The sequence below is a fragment of the Trichoplusia ni genome, chromosome 5 (genome assembly GCF_003590095.1).
Source record: "Trichoplusia ni isolate ovarian cell line Hi5 chromosome 5, tn1, whole genome shotgun sequence".
Lineage (NCBI taxonomy): Eukaryota > Metazoa > Arthropoda > Insecta > Lepidoptera > Noctuidae > Trichoplusia > Trichoplusia ni.
Window position 1 is genome coordinate 1558738 of NC_039482.1, and position 22226 is coordinate 1580963.

The window sequence follows — 22226 nt, forward strand, 5'->3', positions numbered from 1 at the left end:
ATACAATAGTCCTAACGTAGTTAAATGCACGAGCAAATACGATTTTAGCACCGCGCGTGTGATCAAATAGTGCGATACGCATAAAACACTTGTTTCATTTTTTTTTAACATGTTCCTATAACAGAAAGTTATGCGCTGACGAGTATAGAATTTTTCATTAAAAACTTCATACCACCAACCTCCAAGGAAGCCTCACAAGATTGTATTTAATGTTAACTCAAATATGAAAAACGCAAATTCCGCGCAAAATTCCATAAAAGCAAAACGGTAAACAAAAAAAATAATAATGAAACACAAAAATGTCATACCATAGATTTAGCGAAATTACTGCATGGAAATAATATGACAGTTATGAAAAATGTTCCGAGTGTAAGCTTAAAATTCAGAGTTAATTAAAAATACCTGTGATGGTTCTATTTAGGGGCCCAGCTAGGAATTTATTTCGGAGGGCTCTGGTATTGTACGGCTTTTTGTACGTAGCCGATGAATAGCAAACAATGCTTGCCGATTGCACTGTTGTATTCCTATTTTAATTACAGTGAGGTCTGAATAGGCATCAGCAATCACTCCGTATAGATATCGGGCACTGCCTACGCACAGGTTGATTGGTAACTGTTACCGACGCGGAACGTTTAAGGGATGTAACATACAATTACCACTTGTCATATTTATGAAAAATAATGTGAATGAATGGCACGCTTGAGCTACTTTCCGTCTACATCTCCGTATATTTCGTGCATAATTCTAGTCCAACATTTTTGTCTCCCCATTTTCTGCGGGCACTCCATTACGTGGAACACCCGGTAACATGTAGCCACAACACTAGCTACTGTAAGTACCCCCGTGCGGCACGAGAATATGTCACATGTCCCGTAACACCCCACCTCCTCCCTCGGCCAGGGGTGTCACACTGAAGCTGAATTAAATAATGGATTGCTTTGCATAGCCGTCGGCTTATTCTATTTACTCGTAAATAAAATTTATGTACCGAGAAGAAATGATGATAACTGAACGTGTTCCGTTATGCGACGCTATAGAAAGTATTTAATGTTCTTGTGAAACGGCATCAATTAATATTATTGAACAATTTAACGGCTAGTGAGCAGAATAAACGAAATAACATTACTGTAAACAGCCAACGCGTTCCTTTTGTACGCAGCCGCAGTACCATTGTATTTTGTTTTCAGAATTTACAGATGCGGGTTTATTTTACATTTTGTTTAAAAAATAATGAAACCTTCTTTTGTGCAAAACAGGAAAAAAAATTGTGAGCGATGCGGTACATCCTTGTACCGATTATCCGAATGTACTACAATAACATGTTAGCGTTAGTTACCGATCTCAGCGGACGCCATACCGCTACTGTACCGTTACAACCCACTTTCCCCTGTTGGTCCTTACTTACTTAAGAGGAACTCCGACTTGCATGTTAATAATTACCGTGTCAGGCTTACCATTTTCAACATACGTAAGTTCTAACATAAATAAACGTGTTCTGACCACCGGAGAATGCAAGTTCGTAACATGTTACACACCTCTTCACGCTCCGATAGCGTCAATCGAATATTTATATTTATAGCAAGTAGGTCCACCAATTTTATATACATACTACAAAGGTCTTCAAACTATAGTAGGTAGGTACAGTGAAGGGGAGACCGGGTTTTGTAATATTAATGGTATTGCCCAAGGTATGCTTGGATTTTACTCATTAGGGGTATTATGCGGTCGTTTACGAAATGATAAATGAGTACACGACGATATTACGAGCAAGCGATTCGTGGGGGTCGATCGTGTTTTGTTAATGTTTTACTATGGCTTTGTAGGGCTTTACTTCTAAGGCGGCGGCTTTAGCAACAGACTTTCTATTGCGAATTAGGTTTGTTTTGTGTTAGCAAACTTCGACGTAGCGAGTTTGCTCTACACCGTGCGGTGGAGCTCATTTTATAAGATTAGTGACCACGGACTCATGAGTTTCGAGTTGAAGCAACTCCATAAAACTACAATTTAGCTGTCATAAAATAGTTTCGTAACATTTCTTTTAATCGACTTCCTTAAAGTGATGTGTAATATCGTGGCTATCGATCATACGCACACACACTCCCCCTATATGTCATCAAATATTCTTCATTTGGAAATACGGATATAATTAATAGCCACATAATAACTGCAGTCCACATATAATACACCAACGTAATTCATAGTACCGTATAAATTATGGCAACGCAATCTTGGAAGGGGAATAGCAATTAAGCAGAGGAGTTGGTTATTTACGGGCACATATAAAATGTGTACGCTATCGGACATTAAGCGTTGTATAACTCAACTGATCAATACCTTACTAATGGCTACCAATCTAATGACCATCACTCAAAAGCTAATTTTTTCTAGTTAAACAAATTAAAAAAAAATCGATCCATGTTAAAACCTGCATTTGAATTTCCGTTTTTTTATTATAGTTATATTGTATTGAATAGGCAATACCGAAAAAAGGGACAGGTATGATTTTTTTCTTAGATAAAAAGCCAAACGCCCGTTACAGTGTAGCGAAAGCCAAAGGGATGTCGAGTAGGTGGCATTAGCTTGAAATAAATTTTCACACTTAAGACTCAAGTTGTCCCCGTATGGCGAGCCTTATGATCGGGAATGACTAAACGACTTTTTAGCACCTTAGGGGTGCAACGAGAAGATTTAAGCGCAAAAAATACATGATATTTTTGTTCTCAGACGTACCCGGACGAACGCGCATGCCGCCGCGAAAGAACAACCCCTGGTCTGTTCACATCCATCAAACTACCTGAAGCCGAGCCCCCAAACGGAGTGGCGCCCCTGCTGGATTTCCCGCGGGGGCGCATGCGACCTGTCACCTTCCTCGGCGAGGGCCCTCACGGCAGTGTAAGTACCCATCACATTCTACATCAAATTTCAGGATATTTTGGTAGAAAGGACATTACTCCTCAACCAGTAATTGGGGAGGTGGAGGAGACATCGGTTTTGAGGACCCATTTCTAGTTTACTCGAGCATAAATCTGGTATAAATTAAACCGTACTTAAACCACTTTCAGTCTTGGGAATCATCGCTCGGCTGTAGCTAATATAGAATTTCAATTAATTCCATCAGCGGGTACTCTTAAATATCGTCTAAGTAAAAAAGTACTAAAACACGGAATTTATAATGAGCCCTTGGGATATAATAGCGACTAATAATACGAATATCGAGTTAAAAACCCATCAGCTCTTCTCAATCCACAATTAACTAGCACTAACATAACAAGGTGATAAAATTTATACAAACACTTTGATTTACTCACAGTCAATACATTGAAACTAAACTTTTAGGAATCTGTCGTAATGTTTATTTAGGAAGAGAGCCTGTTTGCCTTTATTTGGCAAAATATTACTGTATCATCTATAAAATCTGGTCAATTGAGAAATGCCAGCACGTTGTCGTTATCGTAAGACTCTTTGTACGGATCGTTCTGAGAATCGTCGTCGGAGCTACTTGGTTTTGTAAGTACGCTGAAGCTTGCCATGGCTTTATCGATTAATATTTCTGTGTTAGACCTACTTTCAGCTGCCTCCTTAGCTCTTTCAGCCTCCCTTGTTTTCTCAGATTGCTCGGATATTTCATTTAACTTTGTATTAATTTCATCAATGTCAATTATGTCATTGGTTTCTAGCTTCGCTATGGTTCTTCTGACATCTTCTTCTAAATTGCGTAGTATAATGTTGTCATCCTTTACTCCAGATACAGGAGTAGCTGTGAATAGAATATTTATAGGTATTATCGGAAAAATCACTAGCTTAGGGTTGTTTAGGGATTGGAGTGCCGATACTTCGCAATGCGTTACCACGTGGTTTTCACTAACTGAAAAAGGCCGAACGCCGTATTAATGGTCGACTGGAGTCCAGTTCCTTAGAATAACAAACTAATGGGATTCCCCCAGAAAAAAAGGTTGTCGTGGGATAAAAATCAGTATAATTGAACAAGCATGGTTTCATTAAAGTTACGTAGATTCATTCATATATCATACAGGTGCAAGTAACGCAAACAGCAGGACATTACAATAATTATGCAATCACATAATTGGTTTGACGTTGTTTCGAAAATCTATTACTTTAAATGTATACGAAATTTCTCCTTAAAATTATTTTTTCTGCGCCTTACAGTATCTGATATAAACTTTATTTTTACACGTAATCACTCAGTAAATGAATTAAAAGATAACTTGTCATCCATTTCTGTTACAGTCGAAGTTTAAATTGCTATATGTCTGTTTTATACAAATTGTGTTATTTACTATTAAAGATAACATGATGCTTCCGTTGGCTCCATCAGACATCGGTCTTTTACCCTATGAGGAAGCCCGAGACCATGCACGAAAACTTTTAATTTATTCAATGAGACTTAATTGATACATCTTAAATCTAAATAATTTATTTTGAAACAAAGCCTCCTCAATCTGTTTAAGTTCTGAAAATACTTTAAGGTATTTTGTAAAAATCGTCCAAAAATGGGTTCGCTATAGTTAACTGAGAAAGACGAAATAATTTTCAGGTCCTATAGGGTCCCATGTTGCTGCCGGTGGTGGTGATGGTGGAGCCTCCTCCTCTTGTTTAGGCTCCGTGAGTACCGTAAAGCCGGAAGTGGCTTTCTCTATCATATTGGTGGGGATCATTGGGTTCGGTGGTATAAGATCGTCTGTAGCTGTAGCTATAGGTGTCGCTGTGGGTATAGGTGGGGCTGTGGGTATAGGTGTTGCTGTGGGTATAGTTACTTCAGATGTCTCAAGTATTTCATGCCGCCTTGGATCAAAATCTTTTGTGTTTTCTCTCATCTCCTGCTTTGCTATTTTAACCTTTTCTTCCAAGTCACTCACAATCACATTATCTTCCATAAGCAATTTGAGAGGCGATGAGGATGCTGTGAATGTAATGTTATTATAATTGGTATTTACACTTACTGCGCACATTGTTCTTAATTAAGGCTAAGATTTTCTTAGTACTAATATTAAGTTAATACAATATTTTACAACGAATTATAAAATAATAGCATTAAGTTGAGAGGTTAACTTCACAAAACGATTCGTATACGAAGATACGTTATCATCGCGCTGCACCCTACACCTTTTCCTCTGTCTTACGTTTAGCTTTAATTACCTATCGCTACCTCAAATTACTTGATGACATATGTAACAAGAAAGCAACAAATTTGAATGCGGCTTACTATGGGCATAACGAGCATTTCCCTTGTAATATCATTGGGTTTACTATACATTTAGTCATTCAAATGTCCTGCTGCTGCTGTAGCTTCGTTCCCTAGAGTGTAATCGAGCCGAGCGTGTATATTGAGAGTAGAACATGCTCGGTAACGAGCCCTATCAGTCAATGTGTTGTAAACGTTACTTTAACCAAAACAGCAGATACATTGACGGGTACCTGAACCGTTTACCATTTCTGTATCTTTCATCTTTCATCAGGATGTCTAAGTTCCTTTTTAAAAGGAAACTGGACTAATAGAGGTATAACATTACGTGTTAACAGTGAACTTACCTTCAGGTACAGTGCCTGGGGGCGGCATATCAGTTTTGTATGCGGGATTGTCTTTAATGTTTTTAAAGAAGTCTTCCATCATGCGAAATTTTGTATTTTGATTTTTTAATCGGTTGTGTGTTTTCACGGGAATCTTGTCAATTTTGACGACTGGTTCTTTTCATTTTGTCATCTGTTTTCTCCTGGCTTTTTTGACGTAATATCAATTTTAAAGAGGTTTCTATAGCTTATAAAAAGAAAATATATTTAGACATTTTCACAAATACAATATATTTTATTTTTAGTTATTTTGTGTGTTTGTTCGTCCATCAGTATTGTTTCTCGTTTCGAAATATTAGGGTCGCTATCGTTTCTGTATAATCCAATAGAAAAGAAGCACGAATATTATTTATGCGAGCATTATTCAAGTATTTCCATGTAAAGCGTATAACAGACGCGGTTGCAGATATAAATCATAGGGTATCGGTGCACCAGCAGCGGCGGGCTCGCATCAATTGCCGAATAGTTTTAGCTTAATCTCGAGACCAGATGGGGTTCGAGTAATAAGCCGCTGCAAATAAATTAACAATACACCATCCGTATTGCATAGTATCTACCTGTAATATTGCATATTGGAAACGGTAGTGCAATTAATTACCGGACTTGGAATTCAATACTCAGTAAGCTTCCAGTGTCGGATATCTATGAAATTAGCCGCCATATGTTTTGAGAAACTAATCAGCTGTGAAATCAATGTTAAATTGGATTGTACATTCAAAAACAAGGTATGTTTAGTACTTTGGGTACAATGTACTATGACTGAATACTTTACCTACATTCCCGTAACACAAGGATCAAATCTGTTCACGTATTGAAAAAGTTTTCAATCCGCCATTAGCAATCATAATATTTTATTCCATTAGATAGCTTGCTGATAAAAACTTAAAAGATGTACCCGTTATTACATTTTAATGCATTTATGTTATTATGGCGCCGGTGTCCGGGATCAGGGAGTAGCGAGGGGGCAATTACATACGCAGTTGGGGGCAATATTGCCACCATGGTTCACCGCGACATTGGGACCAACAAAAATTGTTTGTAGCGACCCCACTAGTAAAATAAATGGCTCGCAACGTGCATCCGTGGACTATCGCGTGTAAAAATATGCACTGATGGTTATATATTAGTGCTATTTGTGCATCGCAAAAATAACAGGGAATGAAATATTGGACAATGTTTTACGTGAATATTTGTATTACGCGATTATTACACATTACTGTCATAATTTAATTAAGTTTATAGTATCCGGTAATATTATTGCCAAACAGCGGATACCAGCAGTTTTATTATTTTAAGGTTAAACCAAAAATGGCATAACCAGAAACTTCCCAAACATACCTAGAAATTCGAATGTCTGTTAATTTTATACAAACAAATTTGTAAGTCATCATTTAAACTGTAGTGCGGTCTACAAGACAAGGTCTAGATACTGTTCGTTCATCATATTTGAATTATTACAGTTCTGGTGTTGCTACTGAAACTTGCTTCAACCATTTTAGTATCATCTTACATTTCGTACTGCATATCTATCTGTTAAACTCTCTCCAAGGGCACTGTCCACTTCTGTGTTGGTAAAGTTAAAAAATAGTCATGTATTTTTTAAGTAGGCCTTTTACCGTTGCCAGAGAAAGACGATACACACAGCGTAGATCGATGTCCCTCTTCCAGACAGACTATAGATTAAACATCAAAACACACCACATATGAGTCCAAAACAAAGAGTATCTGATGAACAGTGGACTAACAAAATCATTACACGACACATCCTATTCGGAGCGTAGCCCATGCTTCAAAGTTTACACTACAAATTAAACGGTAAGCTGAAACGAAATCCATGTCGAGCGGCTCTTGATTGGTGTTGCATAGTATTACTGTGGCCCAGGGCTGATGCGCGACCGGTCTAATCAGGATCTTAGCGCGTCGGTGCGGACTGGCACGACCACTTACGCTCGGAGCCGATGCCCGCCCGCTGCTCGGTACCACCGGGAATGTTCAACAAACAATACAGCGCGCTCGTGTTGTATTTTCATTAAGAACGAACAAACAGTGTGAATTAGTGAACCGCGGCCACCTGTACAACCGACCCCTTTCACCCCTCAAACATGGCCTCTTTGCGTTACGAATGTGTTTTAACAAGTCCTTAATGTAACACCTAATTAGCCTTTGTTGTTTCTCACAAAACCGTGCATACATACACACACACTACAAACATGCAATTATCGTCACGTCTATCTATCCACAAAGCTTGACATGAACTTCGTAATGTCAATAAATTACGATAATTCCCTTCATAACCAAGCGCCAGACGGACATTGATTTCTAATATTGTGTCCAATATTTCCCCGAGGCCTTATTTATCAGACAAGCATTCGCTGCGTTTAATTACGGCCAATAAGACTATTCGTAGACGAATACGATATTGAGAGATGGGGAATGTGTCCTTTACCTTATACAATGTAGAAATGTAGAGTAGAGTAATAACTGTTAATAAATCTCACTTCAATTAAAATAATAACTAATTATTAATATGGAACAGGTGCGCTTACGTGTATTTTCGCTCTATTAGTAGCCAAGCGTTTTAGGTAAAGTAGAGCGCTAGCGTGTGTTTAAAATTCAGCGAGTATTACTCAAATCCAGTGTGTTAAAATAATAGGAGGTACTTAACACGATGGGCGCTTCACCGTTATCGGGCAAACTATTGGGTATCTTGGTGATTAGCCATCGACGCTAATCACTTATATGGGCTATCTCCGATGACGGTTACGAAGCCTAATTCAATCCACGTCTACACGGCACGAACTAAAGCCGTTCCCGGTTAATCACCAGTGAAAGCGCCCTATTAAAATGTTCCGCTGTTTTAACTAACGATCCGATAACGGAAGTGGGCGTAATTAGCTGATTAAAAATTATGATTAAGTGAATGTAAAACATTGATCCACAACTGTGTTTAACGTTTTAATCTTAAAGGATTATAATTACTTAACGTTTTGGTTTTAATTATTAATTTTAACTTCAAAACAATTCCAAGAAGATTAAGCTTTAAAGGAAAATTAATTGAAAGATTATTTTTTGATCTAAATTAATATAAAAGTCATACATCAAACAAACCATACAATGGCACAAAAGTGTTAAAAATATGTTAGGTTCGCCGGTAAGTTGAGAATTGGGCAGCTTAATGTTTATATAGGTGAAAGTTGTCGGCTCCGGCACTCGAGCTCTCGGCAACACTATCAACTTATACAGCGCCTCAGATGGAGAGAGTCGTAGAGCGTTGGTCTACAAAAATGCCCATAAAAATTGATTACTGACCGTAGCAAGAAAATGCAATCTGGCTCAGTCCCCACCCGACACCCCAGCAGCGGCCGCCAGCAACACAGTTTAATAGCTTGGGGCGTTTATTTTTCATACTTTTATTATAATAACCTACCTACTCAATATGTGTACGGATAACTTAAATTAATATTTCATCTTCCAGCTGAGTCGTTATAAAATGATGTGTAGTAAACGTTGCATACGCTAATGTTGTTAGCCTTGATCGGCAAAATAATCTCACCACCTCGTTTTTATATCTTAAATGTAATTTCAGCCGCAAATCGATATTTCGCTTGCTAATGGAACTGAAAAAAATTAAAGGGTAGACAGAGCACTCCGTCTCTTTGTTAATGGAGCGACATTAAAAAATAATTATTGTGTGCATAACGAGCTTTAATTTATTCAAATGGTGTTTCATTTGCATGTAATTATAAAATGTAGGATATTTAAATGATGGAAGAGTTCTAGGTGGCTTACCCTATAAGCATAATTTACCATGAATACAGCAGTTATCGTGTTTGCGTAATACGAACCAATAAGTTAATACAATCAATTAGTGAAAACATTTTGTGTGTTGGATATTCGTAATCCTGCCTAGCTTATTAAGTTATATTTTTATACATTAGCCCGTTTATGGCATTATTGTGTCAGTTGCGAAATTATATTAGTTTTTGCCCCTCTGCACGAGGGAGCAGATTAGACACTTTTTCCTCCCCAACCCTCAACTCTCAAGGACAATCATACTTGACCTAATGTAAACATAATTCACCACAAAATTTAGGGGAAGAATGCTTCACCGGCCTGTTCCCCATGATAATAATGGATGTTCTCGGCAAGTGCGCCGATGACTCCTCTGTTATTCTTTAACGTTCGCATTCAAAGCTCTCAAATGAAATTTCAGAGCAAATAATTTGCCCTTTTTAATTATTTCTCGAATTACGTTTTTGCGGAGTCTTCTTTGAAGATTACCGTCGTGCTCGCAATGAAAAAAAAATAACTGTGTAATTTGGTTAAGGGCATGATATTTCGCGAAGTTATTTTAATGTTGATGGAAGGATAACAGTCGCAGCACGCCACGCCCAGACTCCAGAATGGGCTGTTAGTGAGCGCGCTCGCTGCGCCTGCCTCCACCTGAACAAACAATACTTTAATTCCATTAGTTGCTAGATTTACAGAGATTTGTAGTAACCGAAAGGAAGCAGCTTGCTGCAAGGCTTTTGTTATTGGCCACGTTATTAATTGAATCAGGGAGATTGGATTTTCCTGCCATTGTACTTATTTGGTTGTTTTGTTCTGATGGTTAGTTTATTTAGTTGCAACTATACAGTTTGCAGATACGAGTTTTATTGGTAAAGACCTAAAACATCCTAGTACATTTATCATACACGTTTCAGCAGACATAAGTGATAACTTTACTGTTACCTTCATCCCCATTTATGAGTGAGTTACTCAGCGTTGCAAAGTAACATCGACCATCTTGTTCAAAAATATTTTACATAAGAAAGGCTTATTCTAGTGGTAAAATATTTCAAATCAAAGAAGCGGTACCTCGATGCTTCACAAGGGAAGGTAAGGTTTTTCTCTAGGCCTGTAAATCCGCAAGGCGCCAAGCCATTTTCCACGCTCGGTAAACTTAGAAACTGGGCCAAAGTAGGCTTTTGCGAAATATACAGGAAATTTTCTTCCCTCCCCCACTATATTACGTGCTTAAGAACTATTTTCGTGGCGGTTACCATAAGACTGGGAGGAAAAATTAAAATTTTATCGCACTTTAAATTTTCGTTGTTTTTTTTTTAATTGATGGATTGTGAATGGTTTTTACTTGTGTAGCTCCAGATATGCGAGACAGACGGCATCGAAGAGTTGAGCGACGAAGAGTCCCCGACTGGCAACCGGCGCCGCCTCGTTGTTGTCAAGACTTTGTGGCGCGGCTGCCATAACGAAGTGAAGTTAGTACATACCTACCTACTATATAAAAAATAAACACTCATAACTTTCTCCTCAACATTGGCATTCCAAACTTAAAGACAATAGATCCTCTGCAGTTTATTTGAAGTTTCACGTCCAAACTGAACCTGACTTGATGAATAAAGATAAAATACCAAGTCATTTTAAATTTACTTTACAAATAAGTTTATTTGCATGGATAAACTCTCTCCAGACTTTTCGCATTATCCAACGAAATAGATCTCTTTTAATTTAAGTCATGATTAAATCCTATTCAGAAACGAGTTTGACGATCTTTGACCTTATTGTATTGTAAAAACTACTTGATTGCAATGGACGTAAAACTTGCAGGGAGCTCAATAAATAGCAATCTGAATTTAACGACGAACTGTATTTAGTTTGCTTTTTTATTTATTTTGTGTAAACTAGGTTTTGAGAGAACTGCAAAGCGTCCTCAGATAATTGTTAGTAGGTAAATAATACAGTTTGTGATTTTACAGTTAAATCATTATAATGATTCGACGAAATATCATAATTATAATTAGCTGCACCGCAGTTTTTAAAGTTCTGGTCTCTTGCTTATCAATATACCAATCTTTGTCGTTTGAATGATAAACAAATAAATAAATAATGATAATCATTGAGACAGGCCTACAGAATCTCGACTTTATAACATTAGTATGACATAGCGATGACCTTAAGAAGTTATAAATAAAAACCAATCCCAGAATTGCTATTAAGGGATATTTACCCTTTACCCTTTGTTCCTTTGTCCTTAAGTTGGATAAGGTCAAAAATATCTATAAATGCTTAAGTGGATCCGCGATCAGTGTTTACTGTTCGTCCTTACCAACCAAGATAGATATAGTAAGTAGTCGGCTACACTTTGAAATAGAAATTGAAACTTTTTTAAACTCCGTCGACTAGTTTATTAATAGAGAAAAAAGTATTTTTTCCTTTTCCAAATTTATATAAGAATACTTAGATATAACGATTACAATACTAGTATAAAATATAAACGAATCACTTGGACCAATACCAATTTTCTATAGCTTTAATTAACAGTGATAAAAGGTTTATTTATTTCGAAAAAATATAAAATTTATTCGACAGAATATTTTTTTTTTTACGTGTGGCAACCAATCTTGCTAAAGAGTATCGTATTGTTCGAAAAAAATGTTATGGATACCAGTTAGAAAGTAAAACTAATAGAAAAGCTGCATCAGGCTTTACTGGAAGCCGACCAAAACGTAGTAAAATAGAAAAGGTTAGGTGGTTAATGATATAAGAGGTAGACTTTTAAGAAGATAAATAAGTAGGAGATATAGTAATGGCTGGTTCTGTTGCAGAGCGGCATTTGCCCGCGAAGCTACCTGGGGCGCGGGTTTGAAGCACCCTCAACTAGCCAGAGTGCTAGGTTTGAGCCTGCTAGAACCTCCTTGCGCAGCCCTAGATCGCGGCGATGCCGCCCATCTCCCTACGATCCTCCGCCAGGAGCGGAAATTGAAGTAAGTTGTGGTTTTTTTTTTCTTAATTTTAATTAGGTATTTTGTTTCAATAGTTTCTTTTGGACATTTTTGTTATAAAGGCGTCTACGCTTCTTCCATTTATCTTTATTGTTTTAAATGAAAATACTTAAGTTGGTGACGTATTTCATCATTTTTTTGGATTTAGTATTATTGACATGTCTCTGAAGAAATGTACGTATTGATTTTTTTTCAATCTTGGACTCTACTTATCTTTAGAAATTTAATGTTTCGGTTGAATTTTATTATACTACACACGCAAACTTAAAAATGAAGCCGTATTCCATGGAGTTTTCGAAACACGAAAAGTTTTTCAGCTCCAAATTCTAAGCTTACACGTTTTTTGTTCCAGTTATTCGAGTTTGATTCACATATGCTGTCAGATAGCAGCCGGCATGAAATATCTGGAATCATTCGAATTAGTACACCGGGATCTCGCAGCGAGGTAAGTAATGATGATCTACGTGGAGGCCTATTCGATTATAGAAATTTGTAATGCAATCGTACTTTTGTTTTATGGAGGCTATATTCGGTTTTAACACTACGATCAACATACTGAAATTATTTATGCAGTCAACGGGTCACTTAACGTTGTTCATATAATTAGTCGCTGAAAAAAAAATAAAATTGATACGAAGTCAAAGTCATTTTTTTTTCAGTTAAGGTTTAATTTTGGGAGAAAATAAATAGCAAAAGAGCAGCTCTCTTTTCTTTTTGTTTGAACACTTAGGGGATTAAAAATCTTTTCGAAAAAATATCGTCCATTTTAAACACGAGCTTTAAAATGCGGTATTTCTTTTAAATTCTGTAACGTATGCACCCGAATACCTATTGAAGAAGGAAGCAGACCTAGCCGCAATGCGGAACACGACGTTAGGTCGAGAAAACATTTCCGAAGTAAAAAACACGTATTGCAAGTAAGAGCACTGAAAACTGCTGAAGATTTATTTAAAGGAAAATACTATTATATACCTATCACGATTAAATATATATGAAATAATGAAAATTATAATTCATTAAAATTATTTTTGCCTTTTTCATATTACATTTATTTTGACCATATTAAGAAATGTCATGAATTAAATGAAAATGGAGAAACAATTACCATTTTTAATTAAATTATTATTAAAGACATATTTTTTTAGTTTCGGTTTTAAATGTTTAATTTGTTTTTTTTCAGGAACGTAACAGTGACTGAGGATCTTCACGTTAAGGTCGCCGATTATGCAATGTTTTGCGAAGAGTTTGTCACTGACTACCACGTTATGGCTGATGGTTCCCGACTGCCGCTGCGCTGGATGGCTTGGGAGAGCCTGCTGATGGTAATATACCCAATTTTATATTGAAAAAAGTGAACGAGTACGATAATAGCACCCCGTAAGATTTAAAGTTGTGGTAATAAGCCCCCTCAATGAAATTTCGAACAGTAGAGTTTTGGGAATAAGCTACGTCGATATTCAAAGATGTTCGATTTTATACCTTCTTCTCGTTTCTTTTTTCAGGGCATGTATGCACCGGCAAGTGATGTATGGTCATTCGGAGTGACAGTTTGGGAAGTACTGACCTACTGCATGGCTAAGCCATTCGAAGAAATGAATGATGATCAGGTAAGGGAATATGGACGATTTAAGATGAATAAGGATTATTTGAAATGTTAGTGTCAAACCTAACCGTGCTTTTGTTATTGTTCAGGTCGTAGCCAACGCAGGCGAGTGGCGCAGCGGAGGGCGCGGTGCCCGCGTGCCGGCCGCGCCGCCGCCGCGCTGCCGCCGCGAGCTGTACGACCTCATGCACGAGTGCTGGCGCCGCGAGCCCATGCAGCGCCCGCGCTTCCACGACCTGCACCGCTTCCTCGAGCGCATGACCCACGGCTACAAGCCGCCCATGAACCGCTAAACACGACGCAGACGCACCCTCGCGCGTCGGCTAAAGGTTCGTCTACCCTGAACCTGTCGACACGAGCTTTTAATATTCCATAGATATACAAGTACTTAGTCTTAAGACCCACCTAGCATATCTAACTGATTCATCCTGTCTCTCTATTGATCCGATTCCGGAATATTCGGGCAGACTGCATATACGATACATTAACTCAAGCAGTATTAATGTCAGTATTAAAATTAGGAACTTAAATTAGAAGTAAGTAAACGTCCTAGATGACGTACCGCTTTGTAACTGTCGTATACTGTAACGGGGACAATTGTAGGAGCCTCGTTGCATGTACTCGATTTAGCTAAGCCCAATAAGGGACTTCATATTTATAATCTCCAAAATAACGATAAGACCGATGTTTTAAATCGGATATCGATGTTTTATACCTAGAAATAGATTTCTGATTTGCTCTTTCGGTAGGTAGGAACGAATGCATATGTATATAATGTTGCATTTAGGTAAATAGTCCAAATTAATAAATGCTCTCGCGATTCAGAAATTTATTTGTAGTCAGGGTTCCGCGGGTTGCTACCAATATTATGCTTGCAATCATTGTAGTCACTTCACATATATCGTAGCCGTATAATGTTGGTAGAGCCCGCCGCCGCGTAACATTTCACGCTATCCCCAGCGCCCTTCGCCTAGCGCTCCCATGATCTTCCACTATCACCGCCTTTATGGCAAATCCCTATCTTATGACCGCTGCTTCAATATGTGACAGACACTTTATAATAACGAACACTGTGATTTACCATATTACCATCGCTTGTCAGTTGAAACGTTGGGACGCGCGGAACGTTTCCACTTCGCATATTGAAGCAGGAGCCTTCTAGAGCAGGGGTTGACTGTGCACTGAAATCATGTCTCTACATAATGATGAACCTAGAGTAAACCAGTGCCGGTCTACATAACCCCACCGACACCCACCTTTGTTTAACCATTATGTTCATGATCCGACACACAGCGCACAGCCGCCCTCTGGTCTATAGTATATCCAAAATCTAACTCCTATTTTTTTAACCTGTTTTAAATGTTAAGGTTGTATACTTCGGGAGGTGAGTAAGACCTCCAGGGCGATATTGGCCCCCTGTGCTTCTTGTTTTCTTCGATAAGGCACATAAAAGGTTGAGGTTACACCGCCTCCGTAAATATCGATGAAACAAAGCGAATTTTATGAGAGAGATATTTTAGTAACGTGAAAACGGTTGAATTCGACCGATGTGCTGGGCCAATTGAGAGGTGATTTTTCTATTTGCTTTTAAGTCAATATTTTCGGATGCGGCATGTTATCCACAGTCACATGGTTGACTCAAGCCGAATTACTCGTGTAACTGACTCTAGTCTTTGACCTAGCCTTGTGGCCACATTATATAATAGCTATTAAGGATTCATATACAATTGATGTTTTAAGCCACAGCGTATGTTGCAATAGTTATGTATCTACGTGTATGTAAGAACTAGTAATTCTTAACACTTCACCCCCAAGTTCACTGAAGACAGCACCTCACTTCACGTTAATATCAATAATATAAATGTAATCAAGTACATGCCCTAAGCACTATACACTATAATAAGTAGGTATCGTAACACATTAGGCTTAAATGGTTTTTACAACTTAATCAACATCAATCCAGCCCCCGAAGACAGTCACGTTGGAGATCATCAATGGTTAGGTATATCGCATAGGATGTGTAATAATGACCTTGTTTCTCTGTCAGAAGAACTCCCAAAACCCAGCAAGGGGAGAAATGGGATCGATTCACGTTAATATCCCATGCTCATATGTATTTAGCATCTACATTAATACAAACGACCCCGGCTGTCATGCGAAGACCTTTGACAGTCGATAACTTTATAACAGACCTAAATGTCAGACTGCGACGAGATTCACTATAACCTAATGTTAAGATTTTGGAGGTTAAAGAACCGAAAGCTTCACTAAAATACAGTTCAGCTAAATCCATGAGACAGAAAGCCGAAGAGTTTAAAAAACCAAAGCAACTCGTATCAAATATTATTCTGAAAAAAATATCAAGATATTCCAAACAGTTTTTACGCGGGTTCCTTTAAAAACGAAAGGTGAACCGTTAAATGTAGATGCAATTGCAATTGCTATTGATCGTTCATATTTCATCTTTGAACAGGCTATATTGAACAACAACTTATATTCACAGGGAAATACTTCATCCTAGCTGATCTCAATTGACGAACCAACAACTATAAGTCAATCCTAAACCATTGATCGAGTGACTCTGTCGAACCCCTATAACACCTTATAGCGCAGTGTATAACACCAACACACGCAAGTCAAGGGTGTCCGTCTGACACCCGGTAAACACATAAACATCAAGTGTAATTAAAAGGATACTTTAGACCTAATGGGTTTACGTACTTCGTTAAAAGGGGGTGCTTGCTGTTCCTTCAATTAACAGTTAAGGTATTTATAAATGTGTCTCCTCTATGTACCTTTGAGCTAGCGAGTGACTGACGAGGTGTCTACCAGATTGAATGGTTGCGATCAGTGGCCAGTTCTTGTTATGTTTGTAGAGTAGAAAAACTTAGTTTAGTGCGGGGCTAGTTTATAAGTTAGCATAGGCACGCCGCGCTTAATGTAGTTAGTACATTGAAGCGTATTTCTTATGATTTCGTACCTTTGATTTTTCCCCGACTTAAGTTTGTTACGTCCTTACGTTGTAGAGTAGAAGTAGAGTAGCGTCTTTAAATCTTAAGTTAGACTTTTGCAAATTATGATTTCGCTATCACCCATCCTCTCTAAATTTTCAATATGCGTATGAATAAATGTGTTGTTTGTTACTGGATAATACAAGGATGTGTAATAAGAACAATGTGTAGGGATTGGAGACTTTTTGTAGCCTTCAAACATAATGGATTCGTAGGCTACAAATGGACAAGTCAATCGACATTATCGTTAAACACCAAGTAACATACTAAAAGCTAGTTAACTTCTTTTTCACAGCGTCACATTGAGCAATACTCAGAAGTTTTCAGTATCTGCCTTCGTTTTGTTGGTTGGTACTCTACCACAGCAGTCCGCTCGTCAAATAACAATTCCATCCAAGACGAGATCACAAATGGACACTTCGATCTCTGTGATGCAAGAAATTTCAATATAACAAATAATAAACATCTTTGATAACAATTTGGTCCGAAATTAATAATAATAGTAAACACACTTTCCAATTTGAAAAAAATAATAACATTTTGCACATTATAAGCACAATCAATATTGGCCGCAAAATTCCGAACTATCTATCTATCAGAACTTAAGAAAACTACAAGAAATTGGCTGTCAATAACGAAGAAGCAAAGATAATGTCGACAAGGCTTTTGTAGGGCAGCGAATAAAACTCTTTTGAGTACTTCTTTACATATTTACACGATGAATCTGCTGCCATTGTATGTCCATAAATTACGAGCCTACAAGGTCAGTTCTAATGATGGTAGACAACTTTCGTTCTTCTGAAATATCAAGATAATTTCTAGTGGAGCTAGATCTTGAAATTTCTAAAAAGCATTTTGCCTACCAACTTTAGTCAGCTGTGCTTTAATAACACAACGATACATTTGTTCAATGTTAACACATTTCCACCATTTCCGCTACGACTAACATCATGGCGTTGAGTACTTGCCAAAGAGGTGTTCTTATTTGGTGGACCACTTTCGTTCTTCTGAAATATCAAGATAATTTCTAGTCGAGCTAGATCTTGATATTTCTAAAGAATATTTTGCCCACCAAATATAGAGCTATCTTTAAAGCTCCGCGGAACATTCGTGTAACATTTAAGTTCAAAAAAGAAAAGCTTGGGATTCTATAACACCCTGAATCACGTCTTCGTCCCTTCACATCGAACATCCTGTATAAACTACGTTTTTATTGATACGCATGTTAAGTTTTTCGGTACTGATCCTAACTTATAATTATATATTATAAATATATGTAAAATAAAAAAACACCCACCCCATAATAGAAATATTTATTAATTAAAATATATATCTTTAAGTTACTGACTGCTGAGTGCTTTTTACTATGATTTTCGTTATTTACTTTGAGAAACTATGATTTTGACAAGGATTCTTTAGGGAAACCGACGTGAATTCTCGTAGCAAGCAATACCGCGTTTTGTGTAAATTTTTAAGATAATTTTATGAATTAATATTAGATTATGTGTTTTAGGCAGAGTGAGGAATACAGTAGTATGCCCTTAGTAAACTGCAGTCTTCTGTAGCTTATTTACTTTCAGTGCGAGTGTGCTGCTTTGACAGTCACCCCTGGTTAGAATAGATTAGGATAAGGTGTTAGGAAAGTACTGATTATAATCTTGCTTACACATTAACGCCGCCAGTTGGTTGCTAAGCAACGTTGATCCCGTTTTCGTTATAGACAAAAGGTGTCCAAAGTCACTTATTTTCCATCCATTGCATGGTGACCACGATAGAATTCAAAAGAAAGATAAAAAACACCCATCACAAGGGGCTTGAGGAAAAACTCATTACTCCAATATAAAGGGAGATTTGAAGAGAACTGTTTGCCTCAAAGAACAACTTAATGGCCATTTCACACATTTTGAGGCAAAATCAACAAAACTCGAAAAGTGCATGTCATCTGCACTTTGCTCACAAATTCTTAACAACTAAGCAAATAATATTGGATACCTTAGTCTTATGCCAATGCAACGAAAGCGGTATCATCAAGATCTTGAACATTTTACCACCTTAAAAGTGTTCAGCGTTGTTACGTGAGGATAAAGTAGTTTTCATATTCTCACGGGTTAAATAAAGCCAATAAACCACTGGCTGGATGTTAAAAACAGGTTTTATTTTAATAAACAATAGTTAAAGTCTATTCGGTTCTGTATAAGTTTAAAAGAATATGAGGATCTCGTGGATACGCAAAAAAAGGATTTATCCGATAACTCTTGCCAATTCGGGTCCTAAGAACGGTGACCAAGAAAATCTATTGTCAAACGTTCCGAGATTCCTCCTGAAGGTAGTGAGCCCTTATCACGGCTGTCATACATAGATCTTTGGCAGTCGTTATATAAGAATACCAATTCACCTTCCCAGAAAATGGTTTTGGAGATCTCGTTGTCTTTCCATGTAATAATGGTATTCATAACAACCAAGATAGGCATTTTCCCGATGTTTGGGAAAGCCCAGACCGGCAAAAGTTCTGACCTTTCGAACTCTTGCCAAACAGTTCATTTTGACTGCGTTTTGTTGACAAAACGTTGTAATTAAGTTATTTGTTTTAACAAAATTAATTTATGTTACCTATGTAGGCACTGGCATCGATGCATTGATGTCTGAATTTTCAGACGAAGACTTCATCGGTTAAAGTCTCATGCTAGGCCCGTCTAATAGGTAATAATTACACAGGATAGTAATCAGTACATTTCTAATTTTAATAGCGTTGTTTATTTGGGGACTGCAGGATACCAAGTTGTCATAATTTGGAACTTTGTAGATAAGGTTGCAGTTGATTGAAGTCCTGCAATTCAAAATTTTCATATTACTGTATTGAATTACTATGCCTAGTTAGTTGTTATACATTGCATATTTTATTCATGTTATGATTGTAGATAAGTGCTTTTACTACGGAGTCTTTCGCACGTGTTTAAGGACGGGACTATGATAAACCTCACATAATGATGTCATAACATCTTTCAATCGATCAAGTGACCGTGTCGCTGTCCACAGCTGGGTATTGAGTGCCTACAAGTCGCGCAAGAATACCTGAAGCGCTGTATTTGCTCGTATCACAGTCGCTCCTTGAATGCGTGAGTTTGGCTTCGGTGCTTTATATTTATAATTTAACGCTTGAACTTCAGGAAAGTTAGACGCTAGATACAGATTTATTAGTGAGCAAAATTTACTATTTTTGTGCGTAACAATAGTTGGTTGCATCCATACGCCGCGACGCCTGTTTTTTTTTTATTCTTAACCTGATCTGGATTCGCGTAAGGGCCAACGCAAATTTATCGAAAAAACACGCAGAGAATTGTATATGACACTTAAAAACATCCAAATAAAGTTCACAAATGTTTGACAAGAAATAAATCTAAAATAACCACCTAAGGTCCTGCGGAATTCGGGTTAGGTCCAGAATAAGCGCTCAAATCACCAGAGATATATAAAGAAAAAATTGCGATCTAACATAGTGCGGGGGACAAATTTGATATATGTATGTGTGTATATGAATACCATTAATTATTCTAATACACTTTTTTTATTTGTTTAGGTATTTTTAATGTATTTTTATATATTTCTTATAAGTACAACGGATTTTGACGAAGCCATTTAATTACTCATTGCTTTCGTCTATTGAAATGAATAACTGTTTCATCGTTGTATACTTACTAGATATTAATTCATTTTTATATCATTTATTCCTTATACAACGTAACTTGGCAATACCTAGTCGATTAATACGACTGATGAGCATTTAATTAAAAAAAAACATCAGCGTTGTATACTTAGAGTTAGCTCATTTATTTTCTTTAATTATCGTTGTATTTGATATCCATATACACACATATAAAATATTATTTATTATGTTACCAAAAAAAATTGAAAAAAAAGTAAAAAAAAATAAAAAATTCCAAAAACAAACAACTAACAAAAAAATACAAAAAAATAAAAAGTCAAAAAAAAACAAAAAACAACAAAATGATACAAAAAAAGTTATCCCCAAAAAGAACCTCGAACAAACTAAAATGACACAAAAATCCAATATTTTTGTTGATTCTCTAAATTGAACTCTTACAAAGAGAACATTACAAAATACCTACATCCCTATAACTAGGGATACGAGCAATTATTTCTGGTACGATTCAGGTTACAAGAGGGATAACTGCAGAAATCATTACCGTTATAGTAAATAATGTCAACCTGTTATTGTGCCTGTCTACCAATCTAAACTATTACCAATGAGGTTGGATGACTGATAAAGATCTGTTAGTCAATATTCATACGTTACTATGCTATGCATGGATCGCTTCATTGGACAGGCAGTCTAAGAATCCCTCAAATGGCTCAAAGCCTTATCCAAAGAGGTTGAGCATTCCTAATCACTATCTCACTCCAGGTTGGTAATACCACATTTCCATTAAAAACTTCGGAAAACGGTAAAGGTTTTTGCAAATCTCACGCACTATGCAAGATCGCAACATATATGGTAGTTTGTAGTTGAAAATGATTTATATATATATTTTTATATAACGTGTAAGAGGATAAATGCAAGGAATGATTGGAGCCGGTTCTGAACTTGCTGAATCAATAATAGCAGACCCGTATTTCCTTTTAGAGGGAGAAAGGCTTATATTTCGCAGTAGGATTGATCATTGATCACCTCTGCACACTGCGGGCTAGCGAATTCTGGCTACGACATTCAGAATCCAATCCTCACGATGTTTTCCTTCACCAATTGAGTCTTAAATAAAGTCTTGTAATAACTTAGAGTCTAGCAAGAAATTCGAAAAAAAGACACTGAGATCGAATTTGCAAAATCGTGCACGCAAATCTGTGCACGAATCTGTCTTTAATAAAGCTTAAAATATCATAGGAAAACATTCGTGGCATATCTTTAACCAAACCAACACCATCACCAATTATCAGGTATAGCATACCTTGTGACATCATTTAATAATGGTTTGGTTTAAGTTAACATAACCTGAGGTATCTCAAAAAAATATTACGAAGGCCTAGTGTTTGCATATTAAAAGTACCTAGAAAAACAACGAAAACATCAAACGGGATGAAACCACTTCTTAAAGTTATGAGGAGAGAGGGATATTCCACAACTGCAATTAAATAACTTTAAAATTATTAGACTTAAAACATCTAAAAACCCTCGTTTCTAAATGTAACTCCATTCAAATGTTATCAAAATCAGTCCAACCG

The 22226-nt window shown here is 37.1% G+C and overlaps 2 protein-coding genes across 3 annotated transcripts in view; one reads left to right on the forward strand and one right to left on the reverse strand.

The window, feature by feature from the left end:
* The window catches only part of LOC113493865 (discoidin domain-containing receptor 2-like), a 138407-nt gene extending 120930 nt beyond the window's left edge, over positions 1 to 17477 (forward strand). The window contains exons 14-20 of the mRNA XM_026871897.1: positions 2725 to 2892; positions 10732 to 10850; positions 12198 to 12356; positions 12727 to 12819; positions 13555 to 13696; positions 13877 to 13981; positions 14067 to 17477. Of these exons, the coding sequence (XP_026727698.1) occupies positions 2725 to 2892; positions 10732 to 10850; positions 12198 to 12356; positions 12727 to 12819; positions 13555 to 13696; positions 13877 to 13981; positions 14067 to 14270 (990 nt within the window). The 3' untranslated portion in view covers positions 14271 to 17477. The remainder of the gene's footprint in view (positions 1 to 2724; positions 2893 to 10731; positions 10851 to 12197; positions 12357 to 12726; positions 12820 to 13554; positions 13697 to 13876; positions 13982 to 14066) is intronic.
* LOC113493982 lies at positions 2846 to 5757 on the reverse strand. Of its 2 annotated transcripts, XM_026872060.1 has the most exons (3): positions 5551 to 5757; positions 4776 to 4921; positions 2846 to 3757 (listed from the first exon to the last, which is right to left on the reverse strand). In XM_026872060.1, exons 1-3 carry the CDS (start codon positions 5630 to 5632, stop codon positions 3737 to 3739), a joined length of 249 nt encoding a protein of 82 aa, XP_026727861.1. In that variant the 5' UTR covers positions 5633 to 5757; the 3' UTR covers positions 2846 to 3736. The 2 variants fall into 2 exon arrangements, with proteins under 2 accessions (XP_026727861.1, XP_026727860.1); XM_026872059.1 differs by lacking the exon at positions 4776 to 4921 and having other exon boundaries at positions 3305 to 3757; positions 5551 to 5735.
* Positions 17478 to 22226: the final 4749 nt, after the last annotated feature.

Bases quoted from the DNA above. Each gene is read 5' to 3' on its own strand.
- LOC113493982 (XM_026872059.1), bottom strand. From the start codon at position 5,632: ATGATGGAAGACTTCTTTAAAAACATTAAAGACAATCCCGCATACAAA. The intron at 3,758-5,550 runs GTAAGTTCACTG...TTCTATTCACAG, and splicing joins CCCAGGCACTGTACCTGAAG to CTACTCCTGTATCTGGAGTA.